The sequence below is a fragment of the Budorcas taxicolor genome, chromosome 3, assembly GCF_023091745.1.
Source record: "Budorcas taxicolor isolate Tak-1 chromosome 3, Takin1.1, whole genome shotgun sequence".
Classification (NCBI taxonomy): domain Eukaryota; kingdom Metazoa; phylum Chordata; class Mammalia; order Artiodactyla; family Bovidae; genus Budorcas; species Budorcas taxicolor.
Window position 1 is genome coordinate 15,950,789 of NC_068912.1, and position 14,247 is coordinate 15,965,035.

Below are 14,247 nucleotides of genomic sequence, written 5' to 3' on the forward strand. Positions count from 1 at the left end.
GTTCCCATATGCGTGAGGAGCCAGATGGGGTCTAGAGGGTGGCTGAGAAGCCCTTTAGCTGCCATCAAGGACCTTATTGCTGTTGCCCTGACCCCCCAGCTGAGCAGGAGGCTTGTTTTTCCTGGCGGTAGTGTAGAGGAGCTCGGCCGGAGAGTGTCAGGGCTGGGTGCAGGGAGGGCCTTCGGCAGTCCAGGGCCCAAGGCAGAGGAGGGACTGAGGAGAGTCAGCTAGAGCCAAACCGGCTTTCCTGGGACACTGACAAAGGATTCTTCACTCACTCTCAACCAGAGATCCCTCCCAGAACAGCCAGTGGCGTCCCTAGGCAGTCTCACTCCTACTCTCACAGACGTTGATGAGAGCGCGTTACAGGCAGAGCACCTTGTACTCCAGTTCTCATCACAGTCATTGTCCTCACAGTGACACCCAAACACAGACATTACATCCACACATTCAGAAGAGGCACAGACACCCAGAAGCAGAGAACACAGAAACACAGGCATATAGACACACAGATAACCCTTCAGAGACATAAAGGTATAGGTGTCACCAGGTACCTAGAGATCTGTAGAAACACAGAGATTCAGTACACAGAGACATTGGAGCACACACACCTAGACACACACATGCACATCCTCTGACATACACACAGTTCTGTACTCTCCTCTTCTCTCTTGTCCTATGAATTAGAAATTCAGGGAAAGAAAAATCTAGAATCTAGAAACTGTTAGTTGCTCAGTTGTGTCCGACTCTCTGCGACCCCCCGCCAGGCTCCTCTGTCCATGGGATTCTCCAGACAAGAATACCAGAGTGGGTGGCCATCCCTCTCCAGGGAATCTTCCTGACCCAGGGATCAAACCCTGGTCTCCCACATTGTAGGCAGATTCTTTACCATCTGAGCCACCTGGGAAACCCCAGAGATTGAGGGAAAAGGTCTCAAATCCAGACCTAGGGATTGTCCACCCCTCATCTCCTTTTGTTGGGGATGCTCCGATTAAGAATGATCAGGAGGACCAGGTCTCAGCCCAGACTCTCAGAACCCAGTCCAACCACCTGAGCCCAGGGTGACAGGAATGATGTGCTTTTCTTCTACTGCAGGAGAGAAGATATACAAGCACCCTTTATCTGCTTATTGTTGGCAGGACAGGGGTCTTGACCACAATTTGGCCTCAGATGCTGGGTTTGGGGGAGGGGCAGTACCATCCAGAAAAAGCCCTGTGCCTAGCTGCTGTCAGGAGAGAGCAGGCTGTGTCCTCCCTGGGCTCTTCTCCACCCCAGGAGATCTCCTCTCCCTTCTCAGGAGCCAGAAAATAAATTAGGCCCCTTGAGGTGGGAATGGGGGACATTGCAAACAGCTCTCCCTCTCCTCAGACACCTCAGCCCGAGGGAGATTTGTTTCACCCAAATGATGCTGACCTGCCTTCTCCAGGTGCCATGCATCGCAGCCTCCTCCCCGCCTACCCACATTCCTATTCTGCAGAAGCAGCGTCTCTCTGTAGGTCCCACAGTTGGCAGAAAGGCTGCCCGTATTCATAGGGAGTGGGAGCTTGCTGGTTTGGCCTAGGACTTTAAATTCCATTTTAGAAGCCCTGTTTATAGAATCTGGGTCCCACTTAAGGATTTGGGCTCTTTTCCGTAGGGCTCAGATACTCCTCTTTAGAATCTGGCACACTCCCTCCCAGCCCCCCAATAATAACTGAGCTCTCTTCTCTAGAATTTGGAGCCCTCTCTTGTGGATTTAAGCAGCTCTCTCTATGGGGTCTAAACCTCTGGCTTTTAAGTTCTGAGACACTCTCTAAAGAGCCTAGGCCTCTGACCATGGGATCTGGTCCTCTCTCTATCTAGGCCTCTAAATCAGCTGCTGGCTGATTTGGGTTTTTGTGTGAATTAGCAAAACCACCCCTCTCTGCAGACCCAGTCCTTAGGGTGCATCTCTTGGCAAGTGGTACCTTTGTGCAAAAACAGAGGTGCCGCTCTTTTCAGTGGGAAGTGGCCCCATGTGTCTCCCCATCTTAGTGAGGGAGCTTGGACTGATTGTCTCTGCTACTCATTGTGGGGCTCCTTTATGCCAAGAACAAACAGCACTCCCATATGTGGCAGTTCTGAATATAGGAGATGTGCTTCCAGCTGTAATTTTTAGGCCTGTTGATAGGCCTCTATTCGTGGGGTCTGGGCTTCTCTAGGGATGGGGTCTCTGTGTATAAGATCTGGGCCACTGTCTACAAGCTGGGATCTGATCTGAAGCCTATGCCTCTTTATGTGACATCTGGGTCATTGAAGAACCCAGGCTTCCATCAATGGGGCGTAGGGCCTCTGTTTATAACTGTGACTCAAATCTTTCCTGTGACCCACAATAAGATGTATATTTTCCATTTGCCATACAGCAGACACACACACATTCACATATAATTGAAACAACAAGTTTCGTGAAACAATACTTAGCCTTATTACAGAGGCTGCACTCTGATATTTTTCTTCTGTCTACTCTTAAAAAAACAAAAATACGAAGCTCGTTCAGGCCCAGAAAATTGATTCCTTGGTTGTATCACCCCTAATGGGTTACAGTCTACAGTTTGAAATGCTCTAAGGCCTGGGCTGTGACTGCCACCTCTCTGTTGGCTGAGGGCCTCTGTGAAAGCCAAGGTTCTCTCCATGGGGCCGATCCTCTCTCTCTAGGGCCTTGGGCTGCTTTCTCCTCTTCTTCAGGTTCTGCCTACATTTCCCTCTGCCCTCAGCTTGCCATGTTCTCTCCAGGGGCACTGAGCTCAGGCCCCTGGGAGTTATCTGAATGTGGTGCCTCACCCCGCCGCCCCCCCTGCCCCCTGGGGTCAAGGAAGCAAGGAGCTGAACAGGTCAGGGGCAGAGGGAGTACTCAGGCTGTGTGGCCGAAGGCGGCTCCTGGGACATCGGGTGGCAACCACAGAGCCGAGCTATGTTCAATAAATCATGGAGGCTAGGGCCTGGGGGAGGGGGAGGCCAGGAGGGAAGGGGGGCCGTGGATAAATAATTCATTAAACAAACAAACAAGGAGCCTGTAAGAGGGAGGACGGGGCATGCGTGTGAGCAGGAGAGGCAGCCACCAGCTCCAGACATGAAATATTCACAGGTTCCACACCTTGCCTACGGCCCACATGTGTGTCCTGGTGCAGGCAGCCTGTTGGCATGGTCCTAACATGGGACCCTGGGTGCCAACAAGGAGGGTGATGTATGTGTCTTCTGACTTCCAAGTGTGACGTGTGCGTCAGCATGGCTACGTGGTTCTTTAATGCCCTTGAGTTGACATGGAACAACACACATGACTGACAGTGGGGAACTTGGTGCACGGGACACAGGAAGTTAGGATTCAGAGCTTGATGGGTGGGATCAGAGCATCATAACCTCTGATTCTAGTTATGCCCTGACCCCTCAAATGAGTCCAGCAAGCTAAGAACCCTGAAGTGGAGAGGCATCTCTGTGGTGTTACACTGGAGGTTTGAGTGCGTCCTCTGAATGTGCTTGTTTCTAGAAAAGCTGAGAAGGAGGCAGTTGGGCTTGGCAGTTAACAGGATGGGATTGGGTTCAAATTCCATTTCCACCATTCACAGGCTGTGCTGGTCACCTTAGTTCTCTGAGACTGTATCCTTATCTGTAAACTGGGGATAATAACACCCTTCCTTGAAGAGCTGGTTGTTATGAGGATAAAGATCCGTGTCTGGGAAGCATTGGGCACAGAATTTAGGACCCACAAGGTGCTTGATTGATGGAGGCCTCATCATTATTATTATCCTGAGGTCTGCCAACCTAGACTAGCTCCAGACTCTCTTTTTCATCTTTCTTCCCAGCCATTTCCAAACTTCTCTAATAGCCGTCATAGTGGGAGAGGTGACCTTGGGCTTGGGGAATAGCGATGGGATAGGAAAAGCTCAGATAGAATGAGGGGGAGTAGAAGTTACAGCCAAAGAGACATTCACATCCTTGAGAGTGTGAAAAGAGAGGTCCTTGACCTTCTCCTCAGACCCCAGAGCCTCTTTTTAGCCCCTAAATCTCTCCTTCAATCCACAGTCTCTTCTCTTTCCTGGCACCAAACTTGAGCTTTCTAGTAAGTGGCTGCAAGGGGACAGAAGGAACTGGGATAGAGTCTCAGAGGAGCATTGCAGTCTCCTCACCCCACCCATCCCCCGGCCAGTCCTCACTGCCATAGCTCTGGCCTCTACCCTCTGCCTACTGGTTGAGCACTTCCCTGGCAAAGATGGCTATGTCTGGGCAAAACCCAGAGAAGTGGCACCCCATAGTGGGTGGGGAGAATCCAGGCCGGAGAGAGCTGCAGAGGGCCAGGGTGGAGTACCTAGGGCCTCCTAGTAGGCCCTAGCATTCCCCAGCCCTCTCGTGTCCCCTGGAAAGGATCCGCTCCCAGTGGGAGAGAGCCAGCAGACAGGTCTGAGCTGGCCTGCTCCTCCACAGACAGAAGAACAGGCTGGGGGAGGGGGCCTGAGATCTTGGTGGAGAGTGGTGGCTATAACCCCCACATCTATGGGGAGCTGGGGCAGAAGGGACTGTGGCCTGGGCACGGCTTACCATAGCCTGGGGGCCCAACTCTTGTCTCCCTTGGCTAGCCTGCTGCTACTTGGGGTGTCAAGGGTCTGGGCCCCCAGGTGGTGAAGGTGGTGCCTGCCCACCTCTTCCCAGAGAGCCAGCACTGGTTCTCCACTTCCCCTCCCCTGGGCTGGGCAGGTTCAGGCTAATCTGCGCCAGAGCTTCACGGCAAACATTGATCTGTAATAAAACCACAATGTGTGTTTGGGAGAAGGGATTCCAGACACAGAAAAATCCAGACACACATACACACTCACACACATATACATGGATGCAAAACATACAGCTCTGAGGAGTGCAGACACCAGCAGTCCTGAAGACACAGCTAAACATGGACCTCTATGCTGAATCAAAAGCATGATTAGCTCTACACTTCCCCTCCACGCCATAAACTTTGTCCTTCAACACCCAAGCCTTCTCTGACAGTTCACTTTCCCTGTGTTCCCACAGCACATTCTGCACAGCTCCATAACGGCATTTGCACTTGGCATTCTAATTATTTGTTGGCCAGTTTTTTCTCCTCAAGTAATCTGAAGATTCCTTAAGGGAAGGGATCCTGACTTAGGCAAGTGTATATCCTCAACATCTAGCATGAAGCCTGGTATTTAGCTAATAGGCATAGGTGAGGTGCTTAATAAATAATTGTGGAATTGATTAACAGAAGAATAAATGGATTCTGATAGTGAGTCACCCATGCTGAGAATCCCTCAGAAGCACACAGCATAACTAGTACATGCTACTCAGGCCTGTGGTCCCACCTTCTTGTCTCCAGCTCCCCTGACCTTACTGCCTCTTAGGTTCCTCAAAGGCCCTCCTTTTTCCCTCTGCTCAGTGTGAGACCATGAATTTGAGTACCACCTGAGGGCTGGTAGGCAAGGTAAGGGTTAATGACACATCATTAGTGCTTAATTGGAGGAAGGAAGCTGCCCTGGCACCAGACAGGTGGGCAGGCCTGCCCCTCAGCTGGAAGCAGGCATCCCTAGTTCCAGCACCCTGCCGGGCACGTGGGTGATTTGGCCCTGGAGACCCTCAACTCAGCCCAGGGCACCTCCCCCAACCATTTGCTTTGCCAATGTAGTCTCCAGGCAGTACAGACCAGCCCTCCCCATCTGTCACCAAACATCCAGAGGGAGAGGCAGACTTCTTATCCTTTCTCCTTTAGCTAGGCTGTGCCCTCTCCCTCCCCTGGAGAGACTGGAGGCTGGGAGCAGAGGTGGGGTAAGGAACTGGACCACTGAGAGGTAGATTAGAGAGCCCGGGAGGGAGAGATTTGGGATACAGACAAGCTACAGAGCTGGGGATGTGGAGATGTCTGCCCAATTTGACCTTAAATGAAGAGAATGCAAATGAGATGCAGACGATATGCAGATGAACGCGAGGATCTCAGAATTAACATTCTGGGTGGCGGGTGGCGTAAGCTCTGTACCCAGGACCCCCACGCTTTTGCCAATACTCCCCTCCTAACTTCCTCGGCTGAGTGAGTAAAAGGATCTCGAGAAAAATAAGAACTTGGTTGGGCTAGGACTGCAGGACCTGGGAAACAGGGCTCCGCTCTCTCCTCCCCGCCCCCAACCCAAGCACCACCCAAGCTGCCATTGAAGCACAAGCAGACCACTCTCCAGGTTACGCTCGGACGCACCGTCGGTTGCTATGGGGACCCCCTCCACGTCCAGGCCTGAACCAATGGGCACCACCGCTGATGACCTCATGCCCCAAGCCCAAGGATTCTATTGGTTATTTGGAAGTCTGCGTGCCCCTCTCCAACTGCGTCACCGCTGGGGATCCCCCGACGACCCCAGCTGGTGTGGCCGACTGAAAGAAGAACGCGCTGGGAGCTCACAACTTGCCGAATGAATGAGTAAGGAAAGGACGGAATTACTGAAAAGGAAGAAGAAAAAACGGTGGGGTTACATAAAAAAGACCAAAACTTCAGGGTTTAGCCTCTGGTGAAAGACTTATAACCCCAGAAAGTGGGGAGCAGGATCGAGGTCAGAGGCTGGGGCTCTAAGGTTCTCGGAACAGCGACATAGCTTGATGCGAAGATGAGGGATTTTTACATCATTCTGGTGAGACTAGGGCAAGCCCAGCAAATTGAGGGCCCCACCCTCGGCCATCTAGCGCCGCTGAGTTTAGGGGAGATCGGCGACGCCTCAAAACCTGCAGGTCTGCCGAGCCTCCTGGAACCACGCCTGGGAACACGCCTCCAGGACTTCTCATGGGTAGGGCCCAGTCCCGGAAGACCGCCCAGAGTCTTCGTCCTGTCTAGGCCCCATGAGCGGACTTGGCCCTCGCTTTCTTTGGAGACGCGCCCCGCAACTGAATCAGTTGTCCACACAAGGCCCAGGCTGGGCGGAAAGTGAGTGTAGGGAGGGGCTAGCTAGAGGCCTGCGGCCGGCGGGCCTGCGTCTCCCCCGCCGCCTCCTCTCCCTCCCCAGCCCAAGTGCGTGGCGGCCCAGGTGTCCACCCTCACACCTGCAGGGAGCTAGGAGCCGGCGAGGGCCTGCCTGTGTCTGTCAAGTGTGCGCGTCTGCCTGAGAGAGAGGGCGTGTGTCTTGAGTGTGGGGAAAGCCGGTTTGGCCCCGCGTCTCTGTCGCACATGCGTTATCAGCGGCGAGATCCGCGCGCCGGCTATAGGCTCGGGAGCGAGCGCGCCGGGCTTGGTCCGCGAAGGGAGGGTGTCTGCGGCCTCTGGGAGCAGGATGAGAAGCCCGCAGTCCTTAGTGCTGGTCTAACCAGTCATCCCCGGCCTGCGCCGCCTCTGGCTTCACTGGAAAGGGGCGGAGGTAGCAGTACAGTCGGTTTCCACGGCGACAGATAGACACCCTTCTGGTTGGCATAGAGACTGAACTCGAACACAGGACCGAAGACCGAGTCCCTAGCTCAGGCTTCAGCTCAGACTTCATCCTCTTCACTCTGGTCTCTCGCCCCCGCTAAGAATCGTGTTTTGGGGTGAGGGCCCTGACACGAATACGCCAGCATGCACCTACAGATACGGCATTTTGAAAGTGGCCTTGAATCAGGGGGCGGGTCAACTCATGTAGGCTTCGTCCTGGGTTCTGTCCTCCGCCCCAGGCCTCAGCTAGAGCGATGGAAACAACCCAGAGGGACGGGGTGTGAGCCAGGTGTGCAAAGGGGTGGGGCACGGGTTCGAAAACCTCCAGCGTTTCGGCCTGGTCATCAGTCTCTGGGCCTCTAGCACCCTCCGCCCGCCGCCCCCTCCACGCGCATGTTCACACGCCGCCTCTTGCCGCCGCAGCCCCGCCGAGCTAATCAGCACAACATCCACCTATCGATCGTTGGCTGGGTGCCAGGCGGGCCGGCACCGTGCCAGGGGAAGCTGTGGGGCACCGGGGCGGGTACAGCATAGCACCGGGGGAAGGGGCACCCCTTCTCTGGCTCCCCCCAGGTCACTGGTCACTGGTTAGTCTTGGGGGGGCGTCATAGCTTTGCCTGCCAGAGGTGATAGAGACAGAGTGGGGCTGAGAGCAAAGGGGGCCCTCCCTCCTCGGCCCCACCCCCTCCTCCTTATAAAAGCGAAGAACAAAGAGGCCGCTGGGGAAGGAGGCTTTGATCTGACCCCACCTTCTCAGTTCTACGCCAGGCACCGCCCAGGCTGCCCTTACGGAGTGGGGGGACACCCAGCTCTCAGGGACCCAGGCATTCTGAAACCCAGATGCTCTCTTTCTACTACCCCTTGCCTTTGCCCCAACATCCTGTTTGGTGCTGCCACAGCTTGAGCAGTGCCCCGAGAGTGTATGTGGGGGCTATCAGGAGCACCTGTCCCCTCCCCAGCCCAGGAAACCAGCTAGAGAGGTGGTAGAGGGTGCCAAGCTCCACAGCTGCTGCTGGCACCAACCCCACACTGCCCAGAGGGGTGCCCACTGAGGCCTGGCATGGATGGCTTGGGCACAGCTGGCATGGGGGTCAGGCCAAGCCATGCCGAGAGCAGAGACTTCAGGGAGCTCCGCTGCTGTGCCACCACCCACCCTGCATCCCGCTCCACCCCCTCCACCTCCGGGGCCCAGTGTCAGGCAAGGAGCTAGAGGGCAGAGGGCGGTAGGTTGGAAAAAGCAACAAAAAGATGGGTAGTTGGTTTATTGAAGTCCAGACACTTACAAAAATACAAACTGGCATGAAATTCAACCTCATGGTAAGTCCGTCTTCACAGAAGACAAGTGAGTGATCCTCTGGGGAGGTGAGGTGCTGCCCCAGGGAAGAGGCCCACGGGGCACCAGGGACAGATGGCAGGCCTGGGTTTCTTGCCTGACCTGGTCCAGCAATCCGCCTGTCCCCAGGTCTTCGCCTTGGCCCCCAGCAGGCTCCAGGATGCCATCCCATCAAGTCCCAGCCTTCCTGAGGGCAGGGATTTGAGCATCAAAGCCACCGATGGAGACCTTATGTTTGTCTTGCCTCTGCCCCAAGGTGCCCAGGGCTGTCCGCCGCTCCCCTGTGGCTCCTCTTCAGCCTGTGATGAGGAGGCCAGTACCTGGAAGGGTCAGCTCAGACCTCCCCCATCACTCTTCTATCTTGTCTGTCTGGCTTGGCACTCCCAGCTCAGGTAGGGGGCAGGTGCCCCTCTCCAAGGAGTCTTGGGAGGGCTCTGGTTCCTGGGGGTGTCAGGAAGGGTCCGCTTGGCTCAGAGAACTCTCAGGAGTCGCAGAATTGGGAACAGCAGCAGCAGCAAGAGACAGAGGGGACTGGGAGTGGCCCCTCCTTGCCACCCTGACGTGCCACTCTCTCCATGGCTCCCGACAGGATGGGCTGACTCAGGCTCTGTGAGGGGAGGGGTAGCACCGATGGGTCCTTCTGCTTCCGCAGCCTCCTTCTTGCTCTGCCCGTTAGTTGGTCACTCCCACCCCTTTGTTCAGGGTCTCTCGAACTAGCCAATCCCTCCCATAATCTGCCACCTCTAAGCCCCGACTTGCAGGTCTCCTCCCAGGTGCCATTAGAGGCCACCAGTTCAGTGAAGGCCTTGAAGGGCCTTGTCCCTGGAGATGCCATTCCCACTGTGCAGTGGAGGCTCGCAGAGGCTAAAGGGGGAAGAAGAGGCCCCCCAGAGTCTAATGCTCCCAGACTCTTCCCACTGCCCCCCGCCCCATTCCCGAGGGCCCCACACTAGCCAGAAGGGTTGCTCCCCTGCCCCAACCCACTCACTGTCCTCCTTGCAGCAGATAGACACCTGGAGCCTCAAGCATTGGCCAGGACTCCCCGGAGCTGGCACTGCTGGGTGGTGGGAAATTGGGAGGAAGAAGTTAGCATGGGCTAGTTTGCATGCTTCAGAGTCACTTTAAAACCCTCCCAACTTCTCCTCTCTCCAATTCCCTGGAAAGCTTTTCCTTATTTTGGGGCTATATCTAGGTGCCCACTTGTATCCCTCCTCATGTCACCTTGCCCAGCTCCTCTTCCTTGCCCCATCTCTTTATCAGCTCACTCTAGATGTCCCCCTACCATGTCCTGGACCCTTGGCCGCTCCCCCCTCCGAGGCCTGGCCATCCTTTCGCTCCTTTCCCTGCCCTTCAGGCTCTCTGCCTTGACTGCTGGCAATGGCAGGTAGCCCCACTCCCCTCCCTGCCTTCCCCAGGAGGTGGCCAGGGTGCCCATCCTCACTCACAGATATAGTAGTAGGTCTCTCCAGGCAAGAACTCCATGCCAAGGGAGAAGGGCGTGAAGCGCTGAATCTTCTCTGGAAATCGAACAGGGCCAAAGGGAGCGAAGGGGTGGGAGCACTCCCAGCGCTTGAAGGCACCCGGCCCTTCAGCCCGGCAGGCCTTGTAGCCTGCCCAGTCCACTACGTATAATGCGAATGTCTCGGGGCCCTCAGGGGGCCCTGGACTCTCATAGTGTGGGCAGATGATGTCTAGGTAATCCTTGAAGCCCAGCTCCACCACGGCGTCTCCTCGAAGCAGCCTGCAGGCATAAGGTAGATGAGGGCAGAGGGGCTCCTTGGCACAGCACACCGGGGGCATGAGGGTCAGAGATACCCCTTCCCAATGGTCCCTGCCAGCCAGTCCCCCACCCACTGGAGCGGGAGCAGCTTGGGAAGGTCTTTGAGTTCCCCAGACTGACAACTCTTGAGAGACAAAGAGAGTGCCAGAAATGGATGAGGTAACATGCACAGTTTCAGAGAGGTTAAGGGACCGCAGGGCCTATAACCACGTGGCTCAAATGTGGGAAGGCACTCCCACACCCTAGCTTTTGTGTGGGAGCTGCCACCCCTCCCTAGCTCTAATGCCCAACACAAGGCCTTGGTGTAGTATCTGTGCTTGACAAATGTTAGGTGGATGGCTGCTGTGAAGAAGCTGGGGCACAGAGGCAAGGGGCACAGATCCGGGCCCACAGTGCAGTCAGCCTAGAGATGGAGACTGGGAACAGTATCCTCTTTAACTGATTCACAAAGAGGAAGGCTGCCTTTTTAAGATGTCAATTCAATGCCGAAAGAATGCCATAGTAAGAAAGAAAGAAAAAGAGTGGACGGTGGGAACCTCCTCTCCCCCTCCTTTTTTTTGCCAGGACAACAAAGTGCCAGACTTGGAGCCCCCTCCACATATCTCCCACTCTTTGGCCTCCTCAGGACTCCCTTCCACCTCTTGGGAGACCCTGGGGGAGCCAGTATGGGTGGGAGGACCTAGGACAGTCAACCCCTCCTGCATCAAGTAAAGCACAAACGACTCCTACCCCCATGCTCATCATACACAGAGCCCAACTTGACTTATGAAAGGCCCCCAACTCTCTCTCAATGGGTGGTCTCAAGACCACCTGCATCTGTAGTTGTGATTAGGAATGCAGATTCCTGCAGATTCCTGGGCTCAGCTCAGTCCCGCTGGAACACAAGCTGGGCCTCTGTTTAGTTCCATGGCATCCCTAGTGCCTGGAAAAGTGTCAGGCACAAGGAAAATGCTTAATAAATATTTGGGAATGGAATGAATGAGTCAGAAACCTCAGGGTTAGGGGGTAGAAACCTGAATTTTTAACCAATCTTCCAAGTCATTCAGAGGCACTGGTCTGGAACACAGAGAGGAATTCAGAGGTAGAAGACAACAGCTCTCACCATACAGCATTGGTATTGTAATGACCTGTTCTGAAGCCTGCTCACCCGGGGATCCTTCGGGATCCCAGAGGGCAGAGCCTAGGTCTTATTTCTAACCCCCAGCGCCCTAGCACAAGTCTGAGCACATGGTACATGCTTAATAAATGTTAGTGAGTGACCAAATGAACAGAGTCACAGATTGTTTTAAGTAGAAAATCAGGAAGGAAAACATGGAGAAAGCAGAGAGAGGCAAGGAGAATTGGGGAGGAGCATGGAAACAGGGAAAATACATACAGGTTCCAAAGCAGGCAGATGAGGAAACAGAAAATAGCCGTTTATATCTGTATAGCCTTTACCTCTTGGACACACATGACCTCAGTCTACCCGACTTCCCAGGGTACTAGACATTATTACCCCATTTTACAGATGAGATAACTGAGGTTAGGGAGGTCAGATGACTTGCCTAAAGGTGATTCAACTCTAGAAGGGCAGGGCCGAGACTGCACAGAAATAGAAGGACTAATAATGACTGAGATGAAAGCGTTCTAGAATGAGCTCAGGAGAAAGAGCGAGCGCCAAAGAGGAGGCCAAGCGAGCAGGAGAGTAACCCTCTTTCACAAGAGTAACCACCCCCTCCCCGGCGCCCCGCAAGTCCGCTCGCCCCAGCTTCGGCCGGAGGAACGCTGGGGATCCCCAAGACAGAAGCGAGGGGGGCGGGGCTCGGAGTGCAGGCTGAGGTTCCCCCAGCTCCCGGCTCTGAGACCCCACCGATTGCCTTCGGGACTGGGGTCCGCCGCTCGCCTCCAACGCGTGCGGGCGGGCATAGGGGACCCCAGGCGCGCCTCGCCCCTCCCTCCTCCCCCGCCGGCTCAAACAAAGGATCCCCGGCGCGCGGCCGGGTCCAGGCGGCGCCGCGCACAGAGCGAGTGTCGGGCGCGCGCCCGGCCCGGGAGCGTGCAGGCCCGGCTCGCCGCCCGCCGGTTTCGGCCCGGCTACCTGGGGTTACTGGAGTTCCAGTAGACCGCAAGGCGGAGGCCACAGCCCCCTCGCAGAGGGGAGCTGAGGAGCACGGCCCAGAGGACAGTCTGCAGCAGGGGCTGCAGCCGCATCGCCCCCTAGGTCTGGTGTGGTCTGGCCCGGCCCGTCCCGGTCCGCTTCGCAGTCGCGACGAGAAAGGTACAAAGTGCAGAGGAGGTTGGGGTGGGGTGCAGAGACTCACAGGCCACGCCCCTGGATAACTTTTCACCAATGGGGTCGCGTCTCCGCCTCTTCATTCAAAGCCAACTCTTGTTAACCTTCTGGGCGCCGCGGCGCTCTCCAGCTTCTGCAAGCTGTTGCTGAGGTTGGGCCCATTTCAAGGAGGCGGCGAGGAGGGACACAGTCCCCTATCTAGGAGTTGTTTTAGAGAGGTCTTGTCTTTCGTGCTTGTGTTAGTACAGGGTGCTTCCCTGGTGGCTCAGCGGTAAAGAATCCGCCTGCAGTGCGGGAGACGCGGGTTCGATCCCTAGGTTCGATCGCTAGGCACTTGGCGGGCTACAGTCCATGGGGGTCGCAAAGAATCGGACTGAGTGACTAAACAAAAACAATTAATATAGGGTATGTGTGTGTGTGTTCAGTTGCTCAGTCGTGTCTGACTCTTTGTGACCCCATGAACTGTAACCCGCCAGGTTCTTCTGTTCTTGGGATTATCTCGGCAAGAATACTGGAGTGGGTTGTCATTTCCTTCTCCAGGGGATCATCCCGACCCAGGGATTGAACCCGCGTCTCTTGCGTCTCCTGCATTGGCAAGTAGATTCTTTGCCACTGCACCGCCTGGAAAGCCATAATACAGGGTAGAAAGCCTTATTAAATCTTTGGAAGACTTAAATACGGGCCCACGCCTCTCACCCAGAAAGAGGCAAGTGAGGTGCGGGGCGAGGATCCATGAAGTTTATCCAGACATGTTAGGCACATTGCTCCTTTTTTTTTTTTTTGGACGTCTAGAGATACAGCGAGAGGAGGACAAATCGCCTCCCGGGGACCCCTCACCCCACCCTTTATAGAGCCTCAGGTGGCAAGCTTGATGCTTACCTTGGGATTGGCGCCTGTCCCTTTCCACCCCACACCTTCGTTCTGGGAGAACGAAGGCCACAGTCTCCAAGACGAAGTAATGAGGTGGTTGCGGGCCGGTACAAAGCATCTTTGTTCCCAAACCCTCAGGTGGGGTGGGGGAGGGGGGAGGCAGGTGTGCCGCCTCGGAATCGTGGGAGCCGCTGCCCCGCCCTGCCCCAGCTCCGGGGCTCTGAGAACACCAGCTGGTTCCCTTTTCCCCAGCCACTGGTCAGAGGGTGGGGAAGGCGAGTCCAACAGCTTGACGGATTTGTCAGTGGCCGCCGCTAAAGGGCCGCGCAGCGTTGGGGGCGAGAACTTGGCGATTGCGGGTGGTAGAGGTCATATAGCGTTCTTTGTGGTACTGGATTAAGCGGAGAGACATCACAGGCTAGGCAGAAACAAGCCGCGAGCATCCCAGGGATCTTCTCACCCAGCCTGGGACTCTCGCCCTCCCTATCCTGTCTTCGTCTGAGGCGGCAGCGTCTCCTGGCGGCCAGACCCGGAATCGCAACAGGGGAGACACTCCTTCCCAAAGCAAACTTTAAAGGCGTGCTCCCAAG

General features: G+C 55.5%; 1 protein-coding gene across 1 annotated transcript; it reads right to left on the reverse strand.

The window, feature by feature from the left end:
* Nucleotides 1-8,985: 8,985 nt before the first annotated feature.
* EFNA4 (ephrin A4) lies at nt 8,986-12,725 on the reverse strand. Its single transcript, XM_052637545.1, has 4 exons — nt 12,593-12,725; nt 10,181-10,476; nt 9,724-9,792; nt 8,986-9,199 (listed from the first exon to the last, which is right to left on the reverse strand). The coding sequence occupies exons 1-4, from the start codon at nt 12,703-12,705 to the stop codon at nt 9,186-9,188; spliced, it is 492 nt and encodes a 163-aa protein (XP_052493505.1). The 5' UTR covers nt 12,706-12,725; the 3' UTR covers nt 8,986-9,185.
* Between the last annotated feature and the right edge of the window lie 1,522 nt (nt 12,726-14,247).